We start from the raw sequence: 19,341 nt of genomic DNA on the forward strand, positions 1-19,341 counted from the left end.
CGCGCCGCTGGCGTGCCAAAGGCGCGCCTAAGGCAAGCCCGTCTGCACCCGTCCGCGCCTGGACGTCGCCTGGAGCCAGAACCCCTGCCTGTCCCGCTGGAAAGCACGTAGCAAGCTCGGGTAAACTCTACACTTACACTAGATGCGACCTACAAAAAATCAGGGATAATAGCTATGGGAGTGATTTACAAGCAACCAACCCCTGTACCTCCTCTATTTTAGCAGAAGGCCCTTTTTCCTGCATCAAATGCGGCCACCGGTGTGGGCTACCATTACAACGTAAAAGCAACTCCACAGGTTCGAACATCATAAATGACACCTTGCATCAATCCAACAATAACCAACCATGTTTGGCACATGCTACCATGAAAACGGGCAGCTGGGATTGCTTCCTAGCCAACGTGCGGTCGCTTCCTAAGCACGCTATTAACATATGGGACTTGTTTTCCTCCTCCCACCCAGACATAGGGTTTCTGACAGAAATATGGATTAAGCCCACCTCTAACCCAGCGATAGCCATGGCCCTACCCGATGGCTACCACATCCAAAAACTTGATAGACCACTAAAAACAGGGGCTGGGGTAGCGATTATTTATAAAGATCCCATCAAGGTTACCATTTGAGACCAACAAAGTAATGACAACATAGAAACCCTGGTCTTCAGAATTGACCTATATGGACAACACAGTTGGAAAGGCGCCCTTGTATACCGCCCTCCAGGGCCTCTCCTTGACTCCGTCACTAAACTCATGGACCTAATCTCTCCATATATTATAGCATCTAAACACTTCCTGCTCCTCTGAGACTTAAACATACATAGTGAAAACCCAAATGATCCCGATGCTTCCTCCCTTCTAGCAGAGCTTGAGACACTTGAACTGACCCAAATTAATAAAGAACCAACTCACACAGCAGGGCATACACTAGACTTAGTCCTCTCAAATTCACCCAACATCCTCTGTGGAACAACCTACCCCCTAACCTGGTCAGACCACTCTAAAATTTAATTCTGCATCACAGGACCCAGAGAGCAAAACATCCGGAAGTGTCATAACCTAAAGAAAAATAGACAGTGGCACAAACTGTCCCCCACTCTATTTAAAGACAATTATGTCTCTCCACAGTACACCAACTTAGACAGTGTTGAATCCTGCCTTAGTAAATTTCAAGTTGCCATAACATCCACAATAAACACACTCATACCCCTGAAAACACTGAAGGCAACCCCTAAACGCCCACATACCCCCTGGTACACTACCAACCTCCAGACTGAATAAAGCAAATGCAAGAAACTAGAATGACACTGGCGGCATACGCACAACCATCACGATGGTAAACAACCTTTACAATGCAACTTTTACCACGCAGTACCTTTACAACGCAACTTTTACAACGCAAACCATTACAACGCATTGCGCTGGGGGGCGCTCTAGGATAGGGAATAGGTTTAATGTACTATCCAACACCTTCCCTACTATCCACGGGGACTGGAGTTGGAATAGTAAATTAAACAATTCACTATCCAGCGCCTGAAAGCACTATGCGTTGTAAAGGTATTCGTTGTAAATACCGCGTTGTAAAGGCATGCGATGTAAAAGCATGCGTTGTAATGTCATACATCCCATCACGATAGAGAGAGATTCAAATCTGCCCTCTCAAAAATATCATAGTAGCATAAAGAAAGCTAGGAAAATGCACATAACTAACCTGCTTGATCAAGCAAACAATTCCTCCAAAACACTATTTCAGGTCCTCAACACATTCATCAACCCAAAAGCATGCAATACGGAAGAAGAACCCTCCCAGACACTATGTGATAGCATTGCATGCCATCTCACTTCCAAAATTGACAATATCTACAACAAAATCATGAGAACCAAAGGCAGTAAATAAATGATAACCACACACCACCCTCCACCTTGCCGTGTCTGCACAAACTAGAGGAATTTCCGCCGCTTTCCACGGAAGAAACAAAAACCCTGTTAAAAGCAACCAAATCTGGCTCTCTTGTAGACCTGATCCCAGCCAAAACCTCCGCCCTACTAGCAGACCAGCTGTCTGACTCAATCTGCCCCATCCTTAACAGCTCACTAAGAGAAGTCAAACTCCCGAAGGAATGGAAGGCAGCTCAGATACTGCCCATCAGGAAAAATGCCAAACTCCCCCCTAAAGACGTCACTAACTATCGACCCATCTCTCTACTGCCGCTACAAAGTAAATTACTAGAGAAACACATAAACAAACACATGACCAATTTCCTGCAATCCTCCAACAGTCTTGACCCCTCACATTCAGGATTCCGACCCAGACACAGTACGGAATCAGCACTATTGACTGTCACAGATAACATCAGAATGCTAGCGGACAGGGGTAAGGCAGTACTCCTCATACTGCTTGATCTGTCTGCTGCATTCGACACCATCTCCCACCAGATCTTGCTAGGCAGGCTCAGAGACATAGGCGTGGGGTGATAGCTTTAGAGTGGATGACCAACTTCCTAGCTGAAAGAACACAAACAGTCAACCTAGGCCCCTTCAGATCACAAACTACCATGGTCACCAAGGGGGTTCCCCAGGGCTCTTGCCTGAGCCCTACCCTGTTCAATATATATGTCACTCCACTCGCTAATTTAATAAGAAACTTAGGGTTTGTCCCAATTTCCTACGCCGATGACACACAACTGCTACTCTCATTTGACAAAAACTGCACCAACGTCCAGAACACCTTCTTAGAGGGAATGAGATCCATCACCGAATGGATGAGCAACAATTTTCTCCAGCTGAGTGCTGAGAAAACAGAAATAATGCTTTTTAGAGATGCAGTAACAAGTTGGTCTCCAAACTGGTGACCGGAGACTTGGGCCCAACTCCCTCCCATAAAACGGTAGTAAAGAACCTAGGGGTCAAAATTGACTAGAAACTTAACCTCGAGGAACACGCCACCACAACCGCCAAGACCTGCTTCCATGTGCTTAGTCTACTTCGCAGAGTTTTCCCCCTACTCCCGATATCCACTAGGAAAACTCTGACTCAAGCATTGGTCACTAGTCGTCTGGACTACTGAAATGCTCTGCTGATTTCCGCTAAAGAATCCTCCCTTAACAGATTGCAAGTGGTCCAGAACACAGCGGCTCGACTGGTGACCAATGCTCCCCCCAGAACCCCCTCACTCCCCCTACTCCGTAAACTTCACTGGTTACCGATTTGGAAACGGGTCAATTTTAAGATGTGCTGCATGGTATACAAAGCCTTGAATAAACTAGGACCCAACTACATCGCAGATAAATTGACCCGGTATAACCCCTCGAGGACCCTACGCTCTGGGGCCAAAGAGCTTTTCTGTGTACCTCGCATAAGACAAACCCGACTGGGGGGTGCATCATTCTCTTATGTTGCACCTTCTCTCTGGAATCAACTTCCCATACACATTTGTCTCTGCCCCTGCCACTTATCGTTCAGAAGGCAATTAAAAACCTCGCTGTTCTAAATTACTGGGTTTCAGTTGCCTACAGCCGTCATAGCGCGGAGATACCCCGGTTGGGGTGATTCATGTGCTCTAGAAATGACATAAATAAAATAAATAAATAAAACATTATCTAGTGAGCTAAACGCTCGCTGCTGACACGTGCGCAGAGCTGCATGTCATTAGTTCGAATCCTAGCAAGGTCAGCCCATCCTTTCCTCCCCAAAAAGTAGTGTAAGTTATCTACGTGTAAATATAGTCAATAACACCTGTTATTTACAGCTCTAAGAAACAGCCGAGGTGGTATATGGTGTGCTACAAAAGCGCAACCTATTATTATTTCTATGTCGAGCGCCTAGAAAGAGTTTAAATAGTCAATTGCAAATATAGTTATAATTTGTGTGGAACTGCATTCATACTGCATTTACTTCAGAACTTCATGTGTCTGCTACTCCTGGCAGCTAAATCCTACATGGCACCAGATGACGGTTGTGCCATTCAATCTCACCTTCCTTAAAAACATATTTGATCCCTAGTAGTTGGTGCACGCCTTTAACGCAAGCGCCATAAAAGTACGAGGCAGTCAGACACGCTACATAAAACAAGTCTGAATTATAATGCTATCATACAAATATACACACACTCTCTTCAGGCGCTTCCTCCTACTAAATATTTACTTTGTCTCCATGTGCCAATGTCCATCATGGGGTAAGTCGTGAGGGGGTGACACCATGAGTTATGCACTGGGTGACACCAACCCTATTGACGCCGCTGCCCTGACTAGAGTTGTGGTTCCTGCCTGGCTTGGTGCATAGGTGACAGGGGTGACAGGACCGCGCTATATAAGTACACATACATACATACATACATACATACCTCAGCCAACCACACACCCCATTTCTTACACCTAGGTTTTTGGCTTTTGACAGTGGGCGAGTCCTCTCCTAGTGGTCCCACGAAAGGCAAGGCGGTGATGAATGTGACAGCATTTCCCACCACTGTAGTCTTTGATCCATTTCTGCAGAGTAGACTTGCCTCAGAACCATTTGTTTTCTCAAGATGGTCCTTTGCTTGACCCCGAGAATGATGAGAATTTGGGCACAGATACCGAACTGAAGTTGATGGAATTTTATTATAGGGTCAAGTGGTTTCATGTATGCAATGCTATGAGTACACTAGGGCATCTATGCCATCCATTCATTTGTGGATTACGCCTAACTCCAAGTCCTAGTGTACAAAAGGTAGCAGTTGATATTTCAAGTACTGCATAGGTTCTGTGAAAAAATATTAGCCACAAAAATATGAATATGAATTTTGAGGTCTCGTATAGTGTTGACCAGTGTGTCTACTATAGTAAAACAACAAAAAAAAGAATTAAATGGCATAAGTAAATCAGGCTAAAGTGGCATTCAGTCCCAGACTCAAATATAGCAGCGCAAGCAGCATACATTGTTACTTCTCAAGGGAAACAACGGCTAAAAAGTAGTATCATGGTTACAGATAAAGTGTTTTTTAGAGCAGTACATAAAGGTAGTTTAATAAGGTAAATTTTATGTAAGATACCAATAAATTTATGGAATGATATGATAGCTAGACCTAGGCTCAGAGTGGCTACTATCTAACCATAAATGGCCATGGCTGCGGCATTCCTGAGTGAAACCCGCAAGCACAGCAAACGTTACCTCTACATTAGGAAGATAACGTGTATACACAGTATCCTGCGAGAAAGTGACAGTAGGAGGCAGGAGGTAATAATGCTGCTTGTTATCGGGCAGTAGAATTGACCTAATGACTTCCCAAATGACCGAGTCTTAGCAGTGGTAGACTGTTACCTAAAGGATGGTAAAGTGAAAGGAGAATTAGTCTTGCAGGTACAGAACCAGGGGTGTAGCTTAGTCAGTAAGATTGGGTAGGGGTGAGCTTCAGGTTTTCCAACAATGGCGCTGGCATAGAATGTTAAAATACATTACACGACAACCAGGCCGCATGAGAGGGGCTAAAGAGGCAGTGGAAAGGGAGACCAATGAGGATTGGTAGGGGAACTAAGTGAGAGAAAACACATTATTTTGTTAAATAACCAGCATTGTTGAAAACGTTCAAAACAAAGAGGGAAAGGTGTGTGTGCGTTTCTGTCTGTGGGCCAATAAAGATTCCTGTTGCAATCCAAAAGATACCTCATTATATCTGACTGAAAGCACCTGTACCCAACTATTTAGCAGAAAGTACATTTATTCGGGGGGGGGGGGTAAGCCTCCCCTGCCCCTCCCCGAAGCTACGCCGCTGTGCAGAAAACAACATAGTCAGTATGAGAGAGACAACAATATTTGGTACGAGATTGAAACAGGCAGCAGCAGTTTACTAGGAAGACAACATGGGTTTGTGAGTCATCAGATTACCACCAGTATGATTGGCAAAAGTGGGCGGCTCCTAAGGCTGTCAACAAGAGCTGCTTCTTTCAGTCGGTGTGAGCTACAGGTTTCTTACAATGCGTGGCTTCACGGTCATGTTGAGAAGGAACAGGCAGAGTAAAGATGTGTGGATGGGATTGGATAAAGGCATTGGTTTCTGATAGCAAGAGCAGTAAGCACTCAATTGTGGCCGAGAGTCTGATGCAATAAGTGGCAAAAGGCCACGTATCAGAAACAAGGAGCATAGGTTGCCCAGTTTGGGCATTTATTGGGCAGGCATGACTTTCAGATTTGCTACTAGGATCAGCAATGTCAATGGTCATGGGGAAAACTTGAAGGGAAATGTGAGGGCTCAGTATGGATTAATGGAGTCGATGAGTCCCACAGAGTGCCATAGTGAGATGGAGGTGTGGCTCCCAAAGACCTGACCCTGAACTGTCTGAAGTGGTTGGTGCAGAGAGGAAGCTGCACTGATGTGGGATAAAATAAGTACTGGTGAATGTTGCACGGTGGCAGCTGGGTGCCATTGGAAGGAGCAACTCACCAGGTGTCTATATGCTCAGAGGTAGGGAGCACAGGTGTCTACATGCTCAGAGGTAGGGAACACAGGCGTCTACATGCTCAGAGGTAGGGAGCACAGGCGTCTACATGCTCAGAGGTAGGGAGCACAGGCGTCTACATGCTCAGAGGTAGGGAGCACAGGCGTCTACATGCTCAGAGGTAGGGAGCTGAGGTAACCTTTCAGGCAGGGGAACAGGATGTTATCTACTGTATTGTCTGGAGCTGTTTATTAGTAACCATTATTTATATGCTGATCCCTTACGTCCTATTCTCAAGTCCTTCTTCCATTTTTGCCCTGTTGGTGTATGCACGCGTCCCATCGCCCACTGTGGTGTGAACATTCTATTTTGACAGTTGGATGACAGTTTCTTCATTTATTGTAAAGCATTGCTGAGTAATAAAGCATTTGCACTTTCTCGTGCCTCATTACTACGTCTGTGACTGATGGGAGATTGGACGTAAACATTTTTGGGAGATTATTTTGTGGTGGATATTTTTAGTCTATAATATTGCAAGTTTGTATACTTGAGGTTAATACATTCACCCAAAACTACGTTTACACTAACACAAAGGCAGAATATACAGAACAGAACAGTGTATTGTCACATTTATTTATTAACGGAAAGAGTTTTATATACTGCGTTAGAGTACTAGATGATGACAAGAATAGTCCAGTTGGGCAAAATGACTGAACTCCAGGCAGACTCACAAAACAGGATTCCCCAGCTCAGCAACGAGTAAGATTGAGGGATTCATTCTACCCGGGAAGAATAGGATAAAATGGGAGAATTTAAAGGAGCTTAGGGGGTGGTCCCTATGATGGGGCGGAGGCAGGTCTACCTGTGTTGAAAGACAGAATAGATGGACACCGCATACAGACATAGCAATGGAATGGCTGCTGCATCCATGTACACGCTTCTCTCTCCCCTAGTAGCTTTTAGGTGAGCTAATTTACCTCTTAACACCTTCTGACAATCTTTCAGAAAGCAGCTGCCTAGCAGTATATCGAAGTGGAGACGAGTGCTGATTCCTGACCGTGGCCTGTGCTGACTCAAGAGAAGGAGAAGTTCTGACTCCTGGCAGAGACCAGTGCTGATTCCTGTCCAGGACCAGTGCCAGGTCTTGTCAGAGACCACCATGGACTCCTGGCAGAGACCAGTGTTGACTCCTAGTAGTGACCAATGCTGATTCCAGGCAGTGACCTGTGCCGACTCCTGATAAGGATCAGAACTGACTCCTGGCAGGAACCAGTGCTGACCCCTAGCAGTGACCTGTGCCGACTCCAGGTAAAGATCAGAACAGACTCCTGGCAGGGACCAGTGCCAACTCTAGTCAGAGTCCACTGTGGACTCCAGCTAAAGACCAGTTTGGACTCCTAGCAGGGACCAGTGCTGACTCCTGGCAGTGACCTGTGCCGACTCCTGATAAGGAGAAGTATTGACTCCTGGCAGAGACCAGTGCTGACTCCTGGCAGGGACCAGGGCTGATTCCTGTAAAGGACCAGTGCCAGCTCTTGTCAGAGACCACTGTGGACTCCTGCCAAAGACCAGTGTTGACTCCTAACAGGGACCAGTGCTGACTCCTGGCAGTGACCTGTGCCGACTCCTGATAAGGAGAAGTACTGGTTCCTGGCAGGAACCAGTGCTAATTCCTGATAGAGACCGGTGCCAACTCCTTCCAAATCCTCTAACACCAGTTTAGTCTCTAGAAATTGAAGGTGCTCTTCATCTTAATTCTTTGAAACTAAGCTCACCTTCCCTCCTTTTTTCTGACATTTGATTCCACACAAAGAAAAAGAACAAGCATTTACAATGCAATGGTCTCGGCATTATTAAAGGTAGAGCTATTGGCATTGCTCATGACATTTTTTTTTTTTAAATCATAAATAAATAGCATCGTCATTTACATTGCCAATAGCTTAATCGTTAAATAAATGGCATTGTCATTTACAATGCCAATAGCTTAATCGCTCGCATATGCATGACCTATTGCATTTACACCCACACAGAGCCAAACACACACACACAGCCACCCACACAGAGTCATTCACATAGAGCCACCCACACACACAGAGCCACCTACACAGAGCCACCCTCACACACACAGAGCCAGCTACACAGAGCCACCCTCACACAGACAGAGCCACCCACACATAGAGCCACCTACAAAAAAAGCTATCCACAGAGCCACACACACACACAGAGCTACACACACACACCGAGAGAGCCCCCCACACACACAGAGCCCCCCCACACACACACACAGAGCCCCCCCACACACACACAGAGCCCCCCACACACACACAGAGCCCCACACACACACACACAGAGCCCCACACACACAGAGCCCCACACACACACATGCAGAGCCCCCCACACACACAGAGCCCCACACACACACAGATCCCCACACACACACAGCCACACACACACACACAGAGCCACACACACACACACAGAGCCACACACACACACAGAGCCACACACACAGAGCCACACACACAGAGCCATACACAGAGAGACACACACACACAGCCACACACACACAGCCACACACACACATCCACACACAGACAGAGCCACACACACACAGACAGAGCCACACACACAGACAGAGCCACACACACACACACACACATACAGAGCCACACACACACAGACAGAGCCACACAAATTCCACTTCAAGGCCATCACATTTACTGAACTGAGCCCTGAGGCCTTCACAGTCTGCAGAAATTGATTCATTACAATATGAGTGCAAGGCTGGCTACCTGATAGCGTGCTCAGGGTAGCCGGTTAGGCAGAACAGCCCCCTCTTTGTCATACTGTTGAAATGGCAGAGAGAGCAGTCATTGGCAGTAGTGTCTGTTCCTGTCTCACCAGAGCTCAGACCCATGTTTCTATTATGCATCAGGCCCTTGCTTGCTGTCCTCTCTCCGTGACCTCAGACTGACCCACAGTTTGGAAAGGCATATCCATGCTGACCGCCTGCAGCTACCTCTACTCCCTCCCTCAGCCCCAGCTGGAAGAAAATGGCACTCGAGGGCTGTGTGGTTACTACAACTTGTGAATCTACAAAGGCACGGGATGTCCCCTCACATGGGCCATTGATTAGCACGTCCACTCTAATCTGCAGCACCGTGGCCAGTCCCAAACACAGCGCAGGGGCGGCTGCATTTCAATGGCATTCCTGTCAAACATTATCATTTTTAAAGCGCACGCTCAGATGAGAGTTGAATGGACAGGCAGGCGCACAACTTGTCACATATGCATCCTGAAATCAAACTGCAAATCAGTCCCGTTATAGGCAAGAACAGGCTTTACCCCTGACCACAGTAACCAGTTGCTGATAAAAACAGCAGCAACATACTAGTGGAGTGGCACACTATGCTAAGCACTGATTTGTAGTTTGTGGTTATAAACCACGCCCTTAATTACATCCCAATCCCCCCCTACCCCCCCGTTTATTCATCCCACTTAAAGCCCTGCTGGGTTCTTGGTCAGGGGCTCACTGATTGCTACAGGATGTATGCTTCCTGGCGCTAAATTGAGATTAACTTCCCTACCTCTAAATGCCCAGGCCTCTTTTCTTACATCTTTGCACCACATCCCGAAACCTCCTCCCTGCTCAGGCTGTTGTCGTTGGGCTGACAGTGGCTGGGCGCCACCATAACATCCTGTTTCGGCTGTGTGTCTCGGAGCGTAAAGAAACGGAAGTACAGTGATCCATTGAATGAACACACGAAGGCGGGGGTAGCTTCTATTTTTGTTTTGGAGTTCTATATAGCGCGATCTCGACCCGAAAGTATTGGAGCGCTTTACATGATCACCAGTTGCCTTACACAAGTATACATTCATTTTTTGGTAAACACGGGGAGATTAAGTAATTTGCCCAGAATCACAGGATTTTGGGCCGACGCTGCTGAGACTCGACCCTGGTTTCCCAGTTCCAAAATCGGTAGCTCTGACCGTTAGGCCACATCGGTGCAGCAGGTGCAGTGGTACTGGGCCCAGGGACCTGAGGGCCCACTGAATCCTGATTATTGGTTTATTAGTAATATTCAAACAGGAGTCGGGGCATTTCCTTCCTTGGCCTAGGGCCTGTGACACACTGGCTGCGCTGCAGACACACGTAAAGTAGGATAGCCCAGTGGGTCAAAGAATTTACTGTAGAGATACGTGAGTATCCTGCAGGCCATATGTAAAAAGAACAGAGAGGGCGAATGTGCCTGCTGCTGAGATCCGTCCATAAGCTGCGGAATGCAAGTGCCAGTCCCTGTTAGGTAGATCAGTGGGTTAGTGTCATGATCTAATGTGTGTTCTGCAAAAAGTTGTATGAAACCCACAGGTTACAGACTCAAATCACAGTTAGAGCTTTGGGGACGAATGCGCTTGCGGCACAGCTCTGCGTGCAGCTTGCATGTCATAGGATAGGATCCCAGAAAAAAAAGTCATCTGATTCATGCACTTACTGTAGAGATTTTCAGCAACCTGACAGTCACAGGTTCAAATCCAGCAACGATATCTCGGTGGAATAGCTAGCTTCAGAGATCAGCGCGCAAGATGTATAAATGTCACTGAGAAGCGGCAACTCGCCCCATGTGCTATTTAACTGGGTTTAACACCTGGAACTCTTACAGATCTCCACGACACGTGCATTAACCCACCACGGAAGCCTTCTACTGTAGTATATGAAATAGGTTTACAATTTAGTGTACCAAAAACGCTGCTGCGTAGAGACACTGCACGCCTCTCTATGTCTACGCCCTTGTCCCTTATGGCTGGGGGTGGAGTAGAGAGCTGTTCCTTTACCCAACCACCATGTCCTAGGGCTGCACCTCAGTCTTCTCTTCTTTCACTGATGTGATCTCACCCCACGCCCTCCAGATGTTTGCACTGAAGCCTGAGCAGCGCCAGATGTGCTGGGGGCCGCCCATCCGCAACCAATCCTCTTAGGCTGGTATATTTAGTATGCGCCTCTAAGAGATAGTTTCAGACCAGGAAACGTAAAACACCCCTTCTCAGGAACAAAACAACACCTTTTGAGGCAGAGGTCAGGGAGCGCCGGCTCTTGTGCCATCTGCCCGGGCCCATTATGGCTCCGAAGTCACCCGCAGGGAATGGGCGATTGTGTGGAGGGGCTGTGCCCCTCCCCCTGCAGGAAAAGGAGGAAGGACTCAGACGCTGTCCAGGCAAGAGGAGGTCACTGTGTACAGAACTTTTATTTTTGCAGTTTTTTTAAAGCGCGAATTCAATCTAAGGTATCGGAGCGCTTTACACGAGCACCGTTCACATTACACAAGGTCGCATTCATATTTATTAGACACGGGGATATTAAGTGGTTTGCCCTGAATCACAGGGTGGCGAGCCAACGCCGAGACTCGAACCTATTCCCCAGTTCCCAAGTTGGTAGTCGCCATATTCTCTCCCTTATGTGCTCCCCTCCCATTCCCAACAGATCCAGGAAAGATGGTTCAGGCTCTAAAGAACCGGCGTGGTCCACAGCATCCTCGCGGCGCCTCCTGCTTCTCAGTCCCAACACGACCACGTTTCTCCGAGGCGAGGCAGAAATGCCTCGGAGAAACACACGGTCATTTTGGGATTCTGGGGCGTGTTTTTTAGGTTTGAGTGACTGAAGACGTCACAGATAGGAAGAACCTAAAAAACACGCCCCGAATCGCAAAAAGACAGGGCTTGATCGGAGTGACGCCCCTCTCCTCCAATGGCTGGCCTCCGTTTAGGCAGCCAGCCAATGGAGAAGAGAGGCGGGTTCAAGCCCCCTAACTAAGACACATTAAATCTCGGAGCTCCGCCCACTGCTTACGCAGTGCGACACAGTCCTCGACCTAAAAACGAGACCTTACAGGCATTCTGGCGCTCCCCTCCAGAGGGAGCTACTTAAACTTGCCGTACCCTGGACCCGCCCCTAACACCTACATCTGCAGTATTTTGTTTTAAAAATGACTCATCTTACTCTTGACTCCCAAACTGTAATACTAGGCTGTCCAAAGACGTCCACTCTAATTTGCATTAGTTGTATATAAATATATGGTTTGCGAATATCCTTAAAGTTTTGTATGGATACTCCACTTATAGACTTACATTGGACACCCCACAGGGGAAAATGTTTATTAAAGGTATCTTTGTTTCTAAAACACACTGGAACATTAGGCCAATTAAGTACAAAAAACTTGATAAAAAGCCACATTTATTAATGAATATCATTTAGGATATGCACGGAGCTTGTTAAATGCAATCATATATTCTCGTAATTATTCATATAAATGTATTTTAATACAGCTCTTTACATTCACTTGAAGGTTATTAAAGTCCAATATCTAGAGATCTGCAGATAGGTTATTGCCTGAGTTTTAAGGATTTGCTCTTTAGGATGTGGTACCAGGATATCGTCCGTATATTTTAGAGCACAACTATCATATCTTACGTATTGCCTTAAAGAATATTTCCTCATGGGAGTTAATACCAGGAAAGTTCTGTTCTGTAGCAGACGTGTCAACTCACTGCATGCTCCTGCCAGTTTACAGACTGAAGAAAGAATCATAGAGGTTTATTTACTGTTATTTTCTCTTCAGCACAGTGCAAGCGCCTTGAAGGCGGGTTGGACAAATTGAAGGAAGCCAGTCTTCAATTGGTTGAGCTGAACCAGAAACTTGCAGATCAAAAGGTTGTTCTTGCTGAGAAGTCTGCGGCATGCGAAGCCTTGTTGGAGGAAATATCTGTTAATACTGCTGTGGGTAAGAATGCTAATATTAATATTGCAGGTTTTTTTTTTAAAGAAATGTTACATTTTTCATTACACCACAAAAATGCCATCAGCACAAAACTGGTTAAGCGTAATGTTATTGATTGCGATGGTACAAACTGCATAAACACATTGGGTTACACCAACAGCAGGTTTGTTCAAATTAGCCGCTAAGTAACCATTGATGAAAGTACAGGTGGCAGATGTCAGAGATATACGCCTCATACATTCATCGTATATTTTCACGGTTTAGCAGAATATGCTGAATGCTATGAATGAAATGTTAGAGATTGTTCCACATTGTGGCATGAGTGACAAAAGCATATATGATAATGTAACTCCGTAAGAAATCATTTGAAAAACAAAAATGTAGATCGCACACAATATACCCATCAGAGTGTAAGTTACACGCTATACAGACTCACTCAACTTCTCCCTGTCAGCAGCCTCTTTTCTCCTCGAAACCTTACTCACTTCATTTAGTTTCTAATACTTGAATGATTACAGCCGAGGAGAAGAAGAAGCTGGCTCTGGAGAAAGCCCTGGAGATTGAGGAGCAGAACAAAGTCATCGCTGTGGAGAAAGAGGACGCCGAGAGTTCTCTGGCCGAGGCCATGCCCATATTGGAGGCCGCGAAACTGGAACTGCAGAAGCTCGACAAATCGGATGTGACGGAGATCAGGTAAATCAGGCAAATCAGGCATGGATGTTCCCCCAGAGTAATTGACGCTTGGATTACAATGTTGCAAGTGGAAGAGGCGGCCATTTTCTGAGAATGTGGTCGGAAGTGCAATCGTAATGTTGATAGCTTCATTGAAGACAATGTAGCAGTGGTGAGCTATTAATACTGGTGTAAGCCTGCTGCTGCCAATCTTTTAATGCCACAGTCTACAACTTCCGACTCTCAGTCCCTTCAGATATTTCTGTATAAAGTGGGGGAATGAGAGAGGGGGAAGTTATTGACTTTAGAAATCTGTGGTTCACAGTGTGCCTCGATAGCCAGAGCTGCGGAACTGGTTGGCACAGAGGGGAATTCTCCACACTTTCTGTGCCTTCCTCTGCCTCTTCCCATACAAAAACAATTTGACAGAGTCGAGGGGTGAAGCAATGGCTACATCTCAGTTATTACTGTGGAAGTAGGGTAGCTGTAAAACATGGACAGAAGGAGCTGGGAAAAGAGGGAAGGAGGTACATGGAACTGTGAAGTTTATTTAAAGCCCCCACTCCCCCCTCCCATGTTTTTTTCTAATAATGGCATTCCACCCATTTGAGGAGAAATAGATTCCAATAAGCGTGTAACTCGCTGTAGGCTATTCCCTTGTTATTGGCTGCAGCAAACCTTTAATGACCAGCATAGCTGGCTACAAAAAACTATAAGACATTATTATTTAACAAGCTTGCCGCCTTATGGCAACATAAAGGTCACTACAGAATGTGACTCTCACCCTTTCAATTCCACATCCGCTCACCCACTCCTTTTCCCTTTCACATCCTCCCTCCTCTTCTGAGCCCTTCCTTTTCTCTTCCATGATACCTCTCTTCTTTCCCTTTCTTCCCTCCCTTCCCTCATACTCACTGGATGGCGAACTTGATTCCAGCTCTGACTGTCTGGAAGGAGAGGGTAGGAGAGAGAAGGATAAAGAAGAATACAATCCACCACATTTATAAGCTATTTGTCTGGCTATAACACTAGTTGTTGACTGGCTTTGCTAACATTGGAACACTATGGAATCGCTGAGATTTAGAAAGTGTAGCCTTTTCGCCATAGTGAACGCTGGCACCCTTATATCTTTCCTCATAAAAAAATGACTCCTCAAATATGGAATAGGGAACATGGAAGTATATAAGAAACCTGTTGTACACACCTAAACTATGTTTCTGCTTTTGATATTGAAACAATGTTTTTGCACAATAATTTGGGTTTCTAGTGACTATTAGACCCTTCCCCTACCCCAAAGGGCTATCACGGGGGAGGGGGAGGGGCAGAAATGCTACTAGTTGGTACCAGAAGTTGAATAGAAAAACACAGACTACCTGTTCTTTTCTCCTGAAGAAATTTTATTTATAGTGTGGATCAGATGGTCGTGCCAGCTGGCACAAGCGTAAAAAGTGGCACCTGCAGTGCAGTTTTTTTGTTCTTTTTAGCTCAGCCATTAAAAAACGTTTGATAAGCCTTCCCCCTGATGATAGTATAAGCCTCTGATTCACAGCCATTTGCCATTAAGTTGTTTTCTTTACATTGTTAAATATTTAATTAACTCTGTCACGAGCTAAATGAATCAAGGCTGATTTCAAATTGTGTTGTATACCTGTAATTCAAAATAACTCTTAATTCTTTTTTAATATGAACGATGATACCAACAGGAAGCTAGCTGCTGGGCAATAAAGAGTAAAGTAGTGTGTTATTTGGTTGCCCTCCGTGAAATTAACAGATTCTTTTTAATGTTTAGTCAATTGTTCTATGGGTTAGGTTTGTTTTTAATAAGCAATTTCTCCCCTTTTAAGAGTTCGTTTTTCAGCAATTTCTTGTTTGCAGATGCACGACCTTTTGACAGCTCTGATAGACAGGATCAGCGAAAAATCTCTGTAATGTGAGCAGTTCAGAAAGAACAGTATGCTGAAGTAACAAATACATATACATGTACAAAACACTGTTATTGTCTTTGTTGACATTAGTTCTTTCAATTATCATGAAGAAACCAAGTCATACATATGTGACGCTATTGAGTATATTTGGAAGGTGAAATTATTTGAGTACCACAGGGTGAAGAATGTAGGTCCTGGTGGGCTGGATCCAATCCAGATTTTTAGCATATCTCCACTTAGATAAATGTAGCTTGTTTCCGGTCCAGGGAAGACATGGCTTGGCAGTGTGGGCTGGACTGTTCCCATGAGGTACAGGGTCAGACTGATTTGCATATGGCCATGTCTGAACTGGGGTGGCTGAGTGAGCTAAAGAATGGTGATGGATTAAACCCAGATCAGTTGACTGGGGGTGAGTGTTTGATTTGCTCAAACACTCCGTCCATCATCTCCTTTTGTATCGCCTTGGTGGTTAAGAGGGCAGCCGAAGTCCTTGGACTGGAGCTGCCCTCAGTGAAGGTCAGGACTAATCTCCTGATTGAAATGCTTCAGCCTGGGGCTTCCACCTCAGAACTCCTGTTTCCTGTTAATGAAGTGCTTACTGGCAACTGGTCCAAGCTTAGCACAGGGCTACTGTGAATAGAACAATTGCCCGCCGCCATTGCCCAACTCTGGGAGACCCAAAGTTCCTCAGCCAACACTCCACCGCAGAAAGCTTGGTGGTGTAGGCCTCTCCGTCACAAGGCGCGTTCCCATCCTCTCCTCCAGATAGGGAATCTAATAGGCTGGATTCATTTGCAAATAACCAGTCTGGCATTCTGTCGGTGAATACTGCATGCTATTGTGGAGAAGTGTGGCTCAATGGTTAGAGCGGCAGACCTTGATGCAGAACTCTGACCCGGGACCAGGGTTCGATTCCCGCCTCTGCAGGTCTCGGGCTCAAATTCCTCTGACCGGATATTCTCGCCTCAGTGCCTATTCTAATCATGGGTCCAACGCTGCAACTCTGGGCAATAGCTTGCTTAATCTCCACAACGGCCCCAACAGCGCGAGGATGCCTGGTTTCACCATGGGGGTGCCCAGGAGTGGACACTTCACAAGGAAAACCAGGAAGGGTTCCTTAGCGGTATGAGTACAAGCGCCGGGTAGCCCCGGTCCGGGTAGCTGCGCGCTATACAAGTACAAAAACATTTACATTGGGACGTTTCTCCCACTCCCTGTTAGAGACGGTTGCGCATGTACTGCCACAAGTCCCGGGGAAGGCCCAGGCTGTGCTCTCTCAGGCAGTTAAGGATGAGAGAGATGCAGCAAAATTCACCATAAAGTGTGGCCTTCCTACGACGTATTCGCTGGGTGGATAAATTTCCACAACAGTGGCCTTGAGACACCACGCCTGGCTTAGGACATCTGGCTTCTCGGGTGATGTCCATGCCAAATCTGATTCAAATGCCCTTTGATGGAACCTGCCTTTTTGTGGAAAAGGCAGATTCGGCCCTAATGAGGTTCAAGGACTCTCAAACTATGGCCAGATCCTTGGGCCTCTATTCAACTCCTCGAGGCCAGTATACCTTTCTCCACTTTCATGGCAACGGAAGGGGTTTCCAACCTCGTAAGCACTATCCCAGCCACTGGCCTGTACAAGCTTCCCAAGCGGGATGGGGACGTGGGCGTGGTTCATTCTGGCCTAGGAATGGAAGCCAGAAGTTGTCGTCCACCCTGCCCTCGACAGCCGCAGACTCCAAGCACTCCTAGTCTGACTCTGCAAGACCACACCACTCCAGTTGGTGGGGGAATCCATCATCCTTTCCCCCACTGGAGGTCCATCGATCAGACAAATGGGTCTTGCAGATCATTTAGTAGGGCTATTCTCTGCCTTTCCTTTCTTTTCCTCCTACCATTCTGCCAAATCAGGAACGGCTGACAGAGGATCATTTAAAATTGCTCCAGGAGTAAGATACAGCTCTCATGGCCAAGGGGTATTCCCACTATTTTCTGATTCCGAAGAAGAACAAAGGGTTGCAGCCCATTTTAGATCTTCAGACTGTCAATCTCTTCCTCAAGAAGGAGAAATTCAAGATGCTCACTCTAGCTCAGGTCATGTCTGCCCTAGACTTGGTAGACTGGATGGTAGTGTTGGACCTGTAGGGTGCGTATTTTCATATCCCCTTCCTGCTGGGCCACAGGTGTTACCTGCGGTTCAAGGTAGACCACAAGCATTTTTAGTTTACTGTGCTCCCCTTCGGCCTTACCAGTGCCCCTTGGGTGTTCACCAAGGTGATGGCGGTGGTCGCAGCTCATCTGCGCAGGTTAGGGGTGTCAGTCTTCCCCTACCTCGATGACCGGCTGTTGAAAGCATCCTCACCTCAGGATGTTGTCTCCTAACTTCAGACTACGGCGAACATCCTGTATTCACTGGGGTTCTCTATAAACGTGCCATAGTCACACCTGACTATTTCTCAGATGCTCCCTTTCATCTGAGCTGTTCTGGACATAGTGCAGTTTCGGGTCTATCCTCTCGAGCAGCGAGTCCAGGATATTCAGGTTATGATTCCTATATTTCAGCCTCTATCTTGGATTTCGCTGAGACTGACTCTGAGGCTGTTGGGCCTCATGGCCTCCTGCATCCTGTTGGTAAAGCATGCCAGGTGGCGTATGCGGGCTCTGCATTGGAATTTGAAGGTCCATTGGGCACAGCATCAGGGAAATCTCACCAATGTGGTTCAGATTTCAGAAGGAACTGAGAAAGATCTGCAGTGGTGGTTGACTGACTGCGATTGAGTCAATGGCAGACCCCTCTCCCTTTTCCAACCAGATCTCACTGTTGTGACAGATGTGTCACTTCTGGGATGGGGCTGCCATCTGGGAGAGGTGGAGATCAGGGGACACTGGTCTCTGGCAGAGTCGGGGCTCCACATAAATTTGTTGAAGCTCCGAGCGATTCGGTTGGCATTGAAAGCATTTCTTTCCTATGTCAAAGAGAAGTTGGTGCAGGTGTTCATGGACAACACCACCGCCATGTGGTACTGCATTAAGCAGGGCAGGGTGGGGTGGTGGATCCTTTGTTCGGAGGCCCTGCATCTCTGGATATGGCTGGAACAGCAGGTCATAACCCTGGTGGTTCTACACTGGGAGGTTCTCTAAATGCAAGGGCAGACGTACTTAGCCATTGATGCATAGCGGATCACGAATGGCATCTCCAGTCAGAGGTGGCGCATGGTCTCTTTCAGCAGTGGGGAGAACCTTGGTTAGATTTGTTCGCCTCTGGAGAGAACGGGCAATGTCAGCAGTACTGCACGCTGGAGTTTCCAAGGTGGCTATCGCTTGGCGATGTTTTTTGTCGCACGTGGAGCTCAGGCGTGCTGTACGCCTTTCCGCCCATATCACTCCTGCCCAGGGTTCTGAAGAAGATCAGGAGCGACCAGGCCCAAGTCATTCTTGTGGCTCCGGACTGGGCGAAGAGAGTCTGGTATCCAGAGCTTATGAAAATGTGCATCGATCGTCCGATCAGGCTACCCCTTCGGGAGGATCTTCTGTCACAACAGCAGGGAAGGATTCTCCACCCGAC

General features: G+C 46.7%; 1 protein-coding gene across 2 annotated transcripts in view; it reads left to right on the plus strand.

Moving 5' to 3' along the window:
- DNAH10 (dynein axonemal heavy chain 10) overlaps positions 1-19,341 on the plus strand; it is a 2,445,728-nt gene that overhangs the window by 1,836,272 nt on the left and 590,115 nt on the right. For both annotated transcript variants that reach the window (XM_078667623.1, XM_078667624.1), the window contains 2 exons: positions 13,024-13,185; positions 13,701-13,875. In XM_078667623.1, coding sequence (XP_078523749.1) covers positions 13,024-13,185; positions 13,701-13,875 — 337 coding nt within the window. The remainder of the gene's footprint in view (positions 1-13,023; positions 13,186-13,700; positions 13,876-19,341) is intronic.

Source organism: Lissotriton helveticus, chromosome 11 (assembly GCF_964261635.1).
Source record: "Lissotriton helveticus chromosome 11, aLisHel1.1, whole genome shotgun sequence".
Taxonomy (NCBI): domain Eukaryota; kingdom Metazoa; phylum Chordata; class Amphibia; order Caudata; family Salamandridae; genus Lissotriton; species Lissotriton helveticus.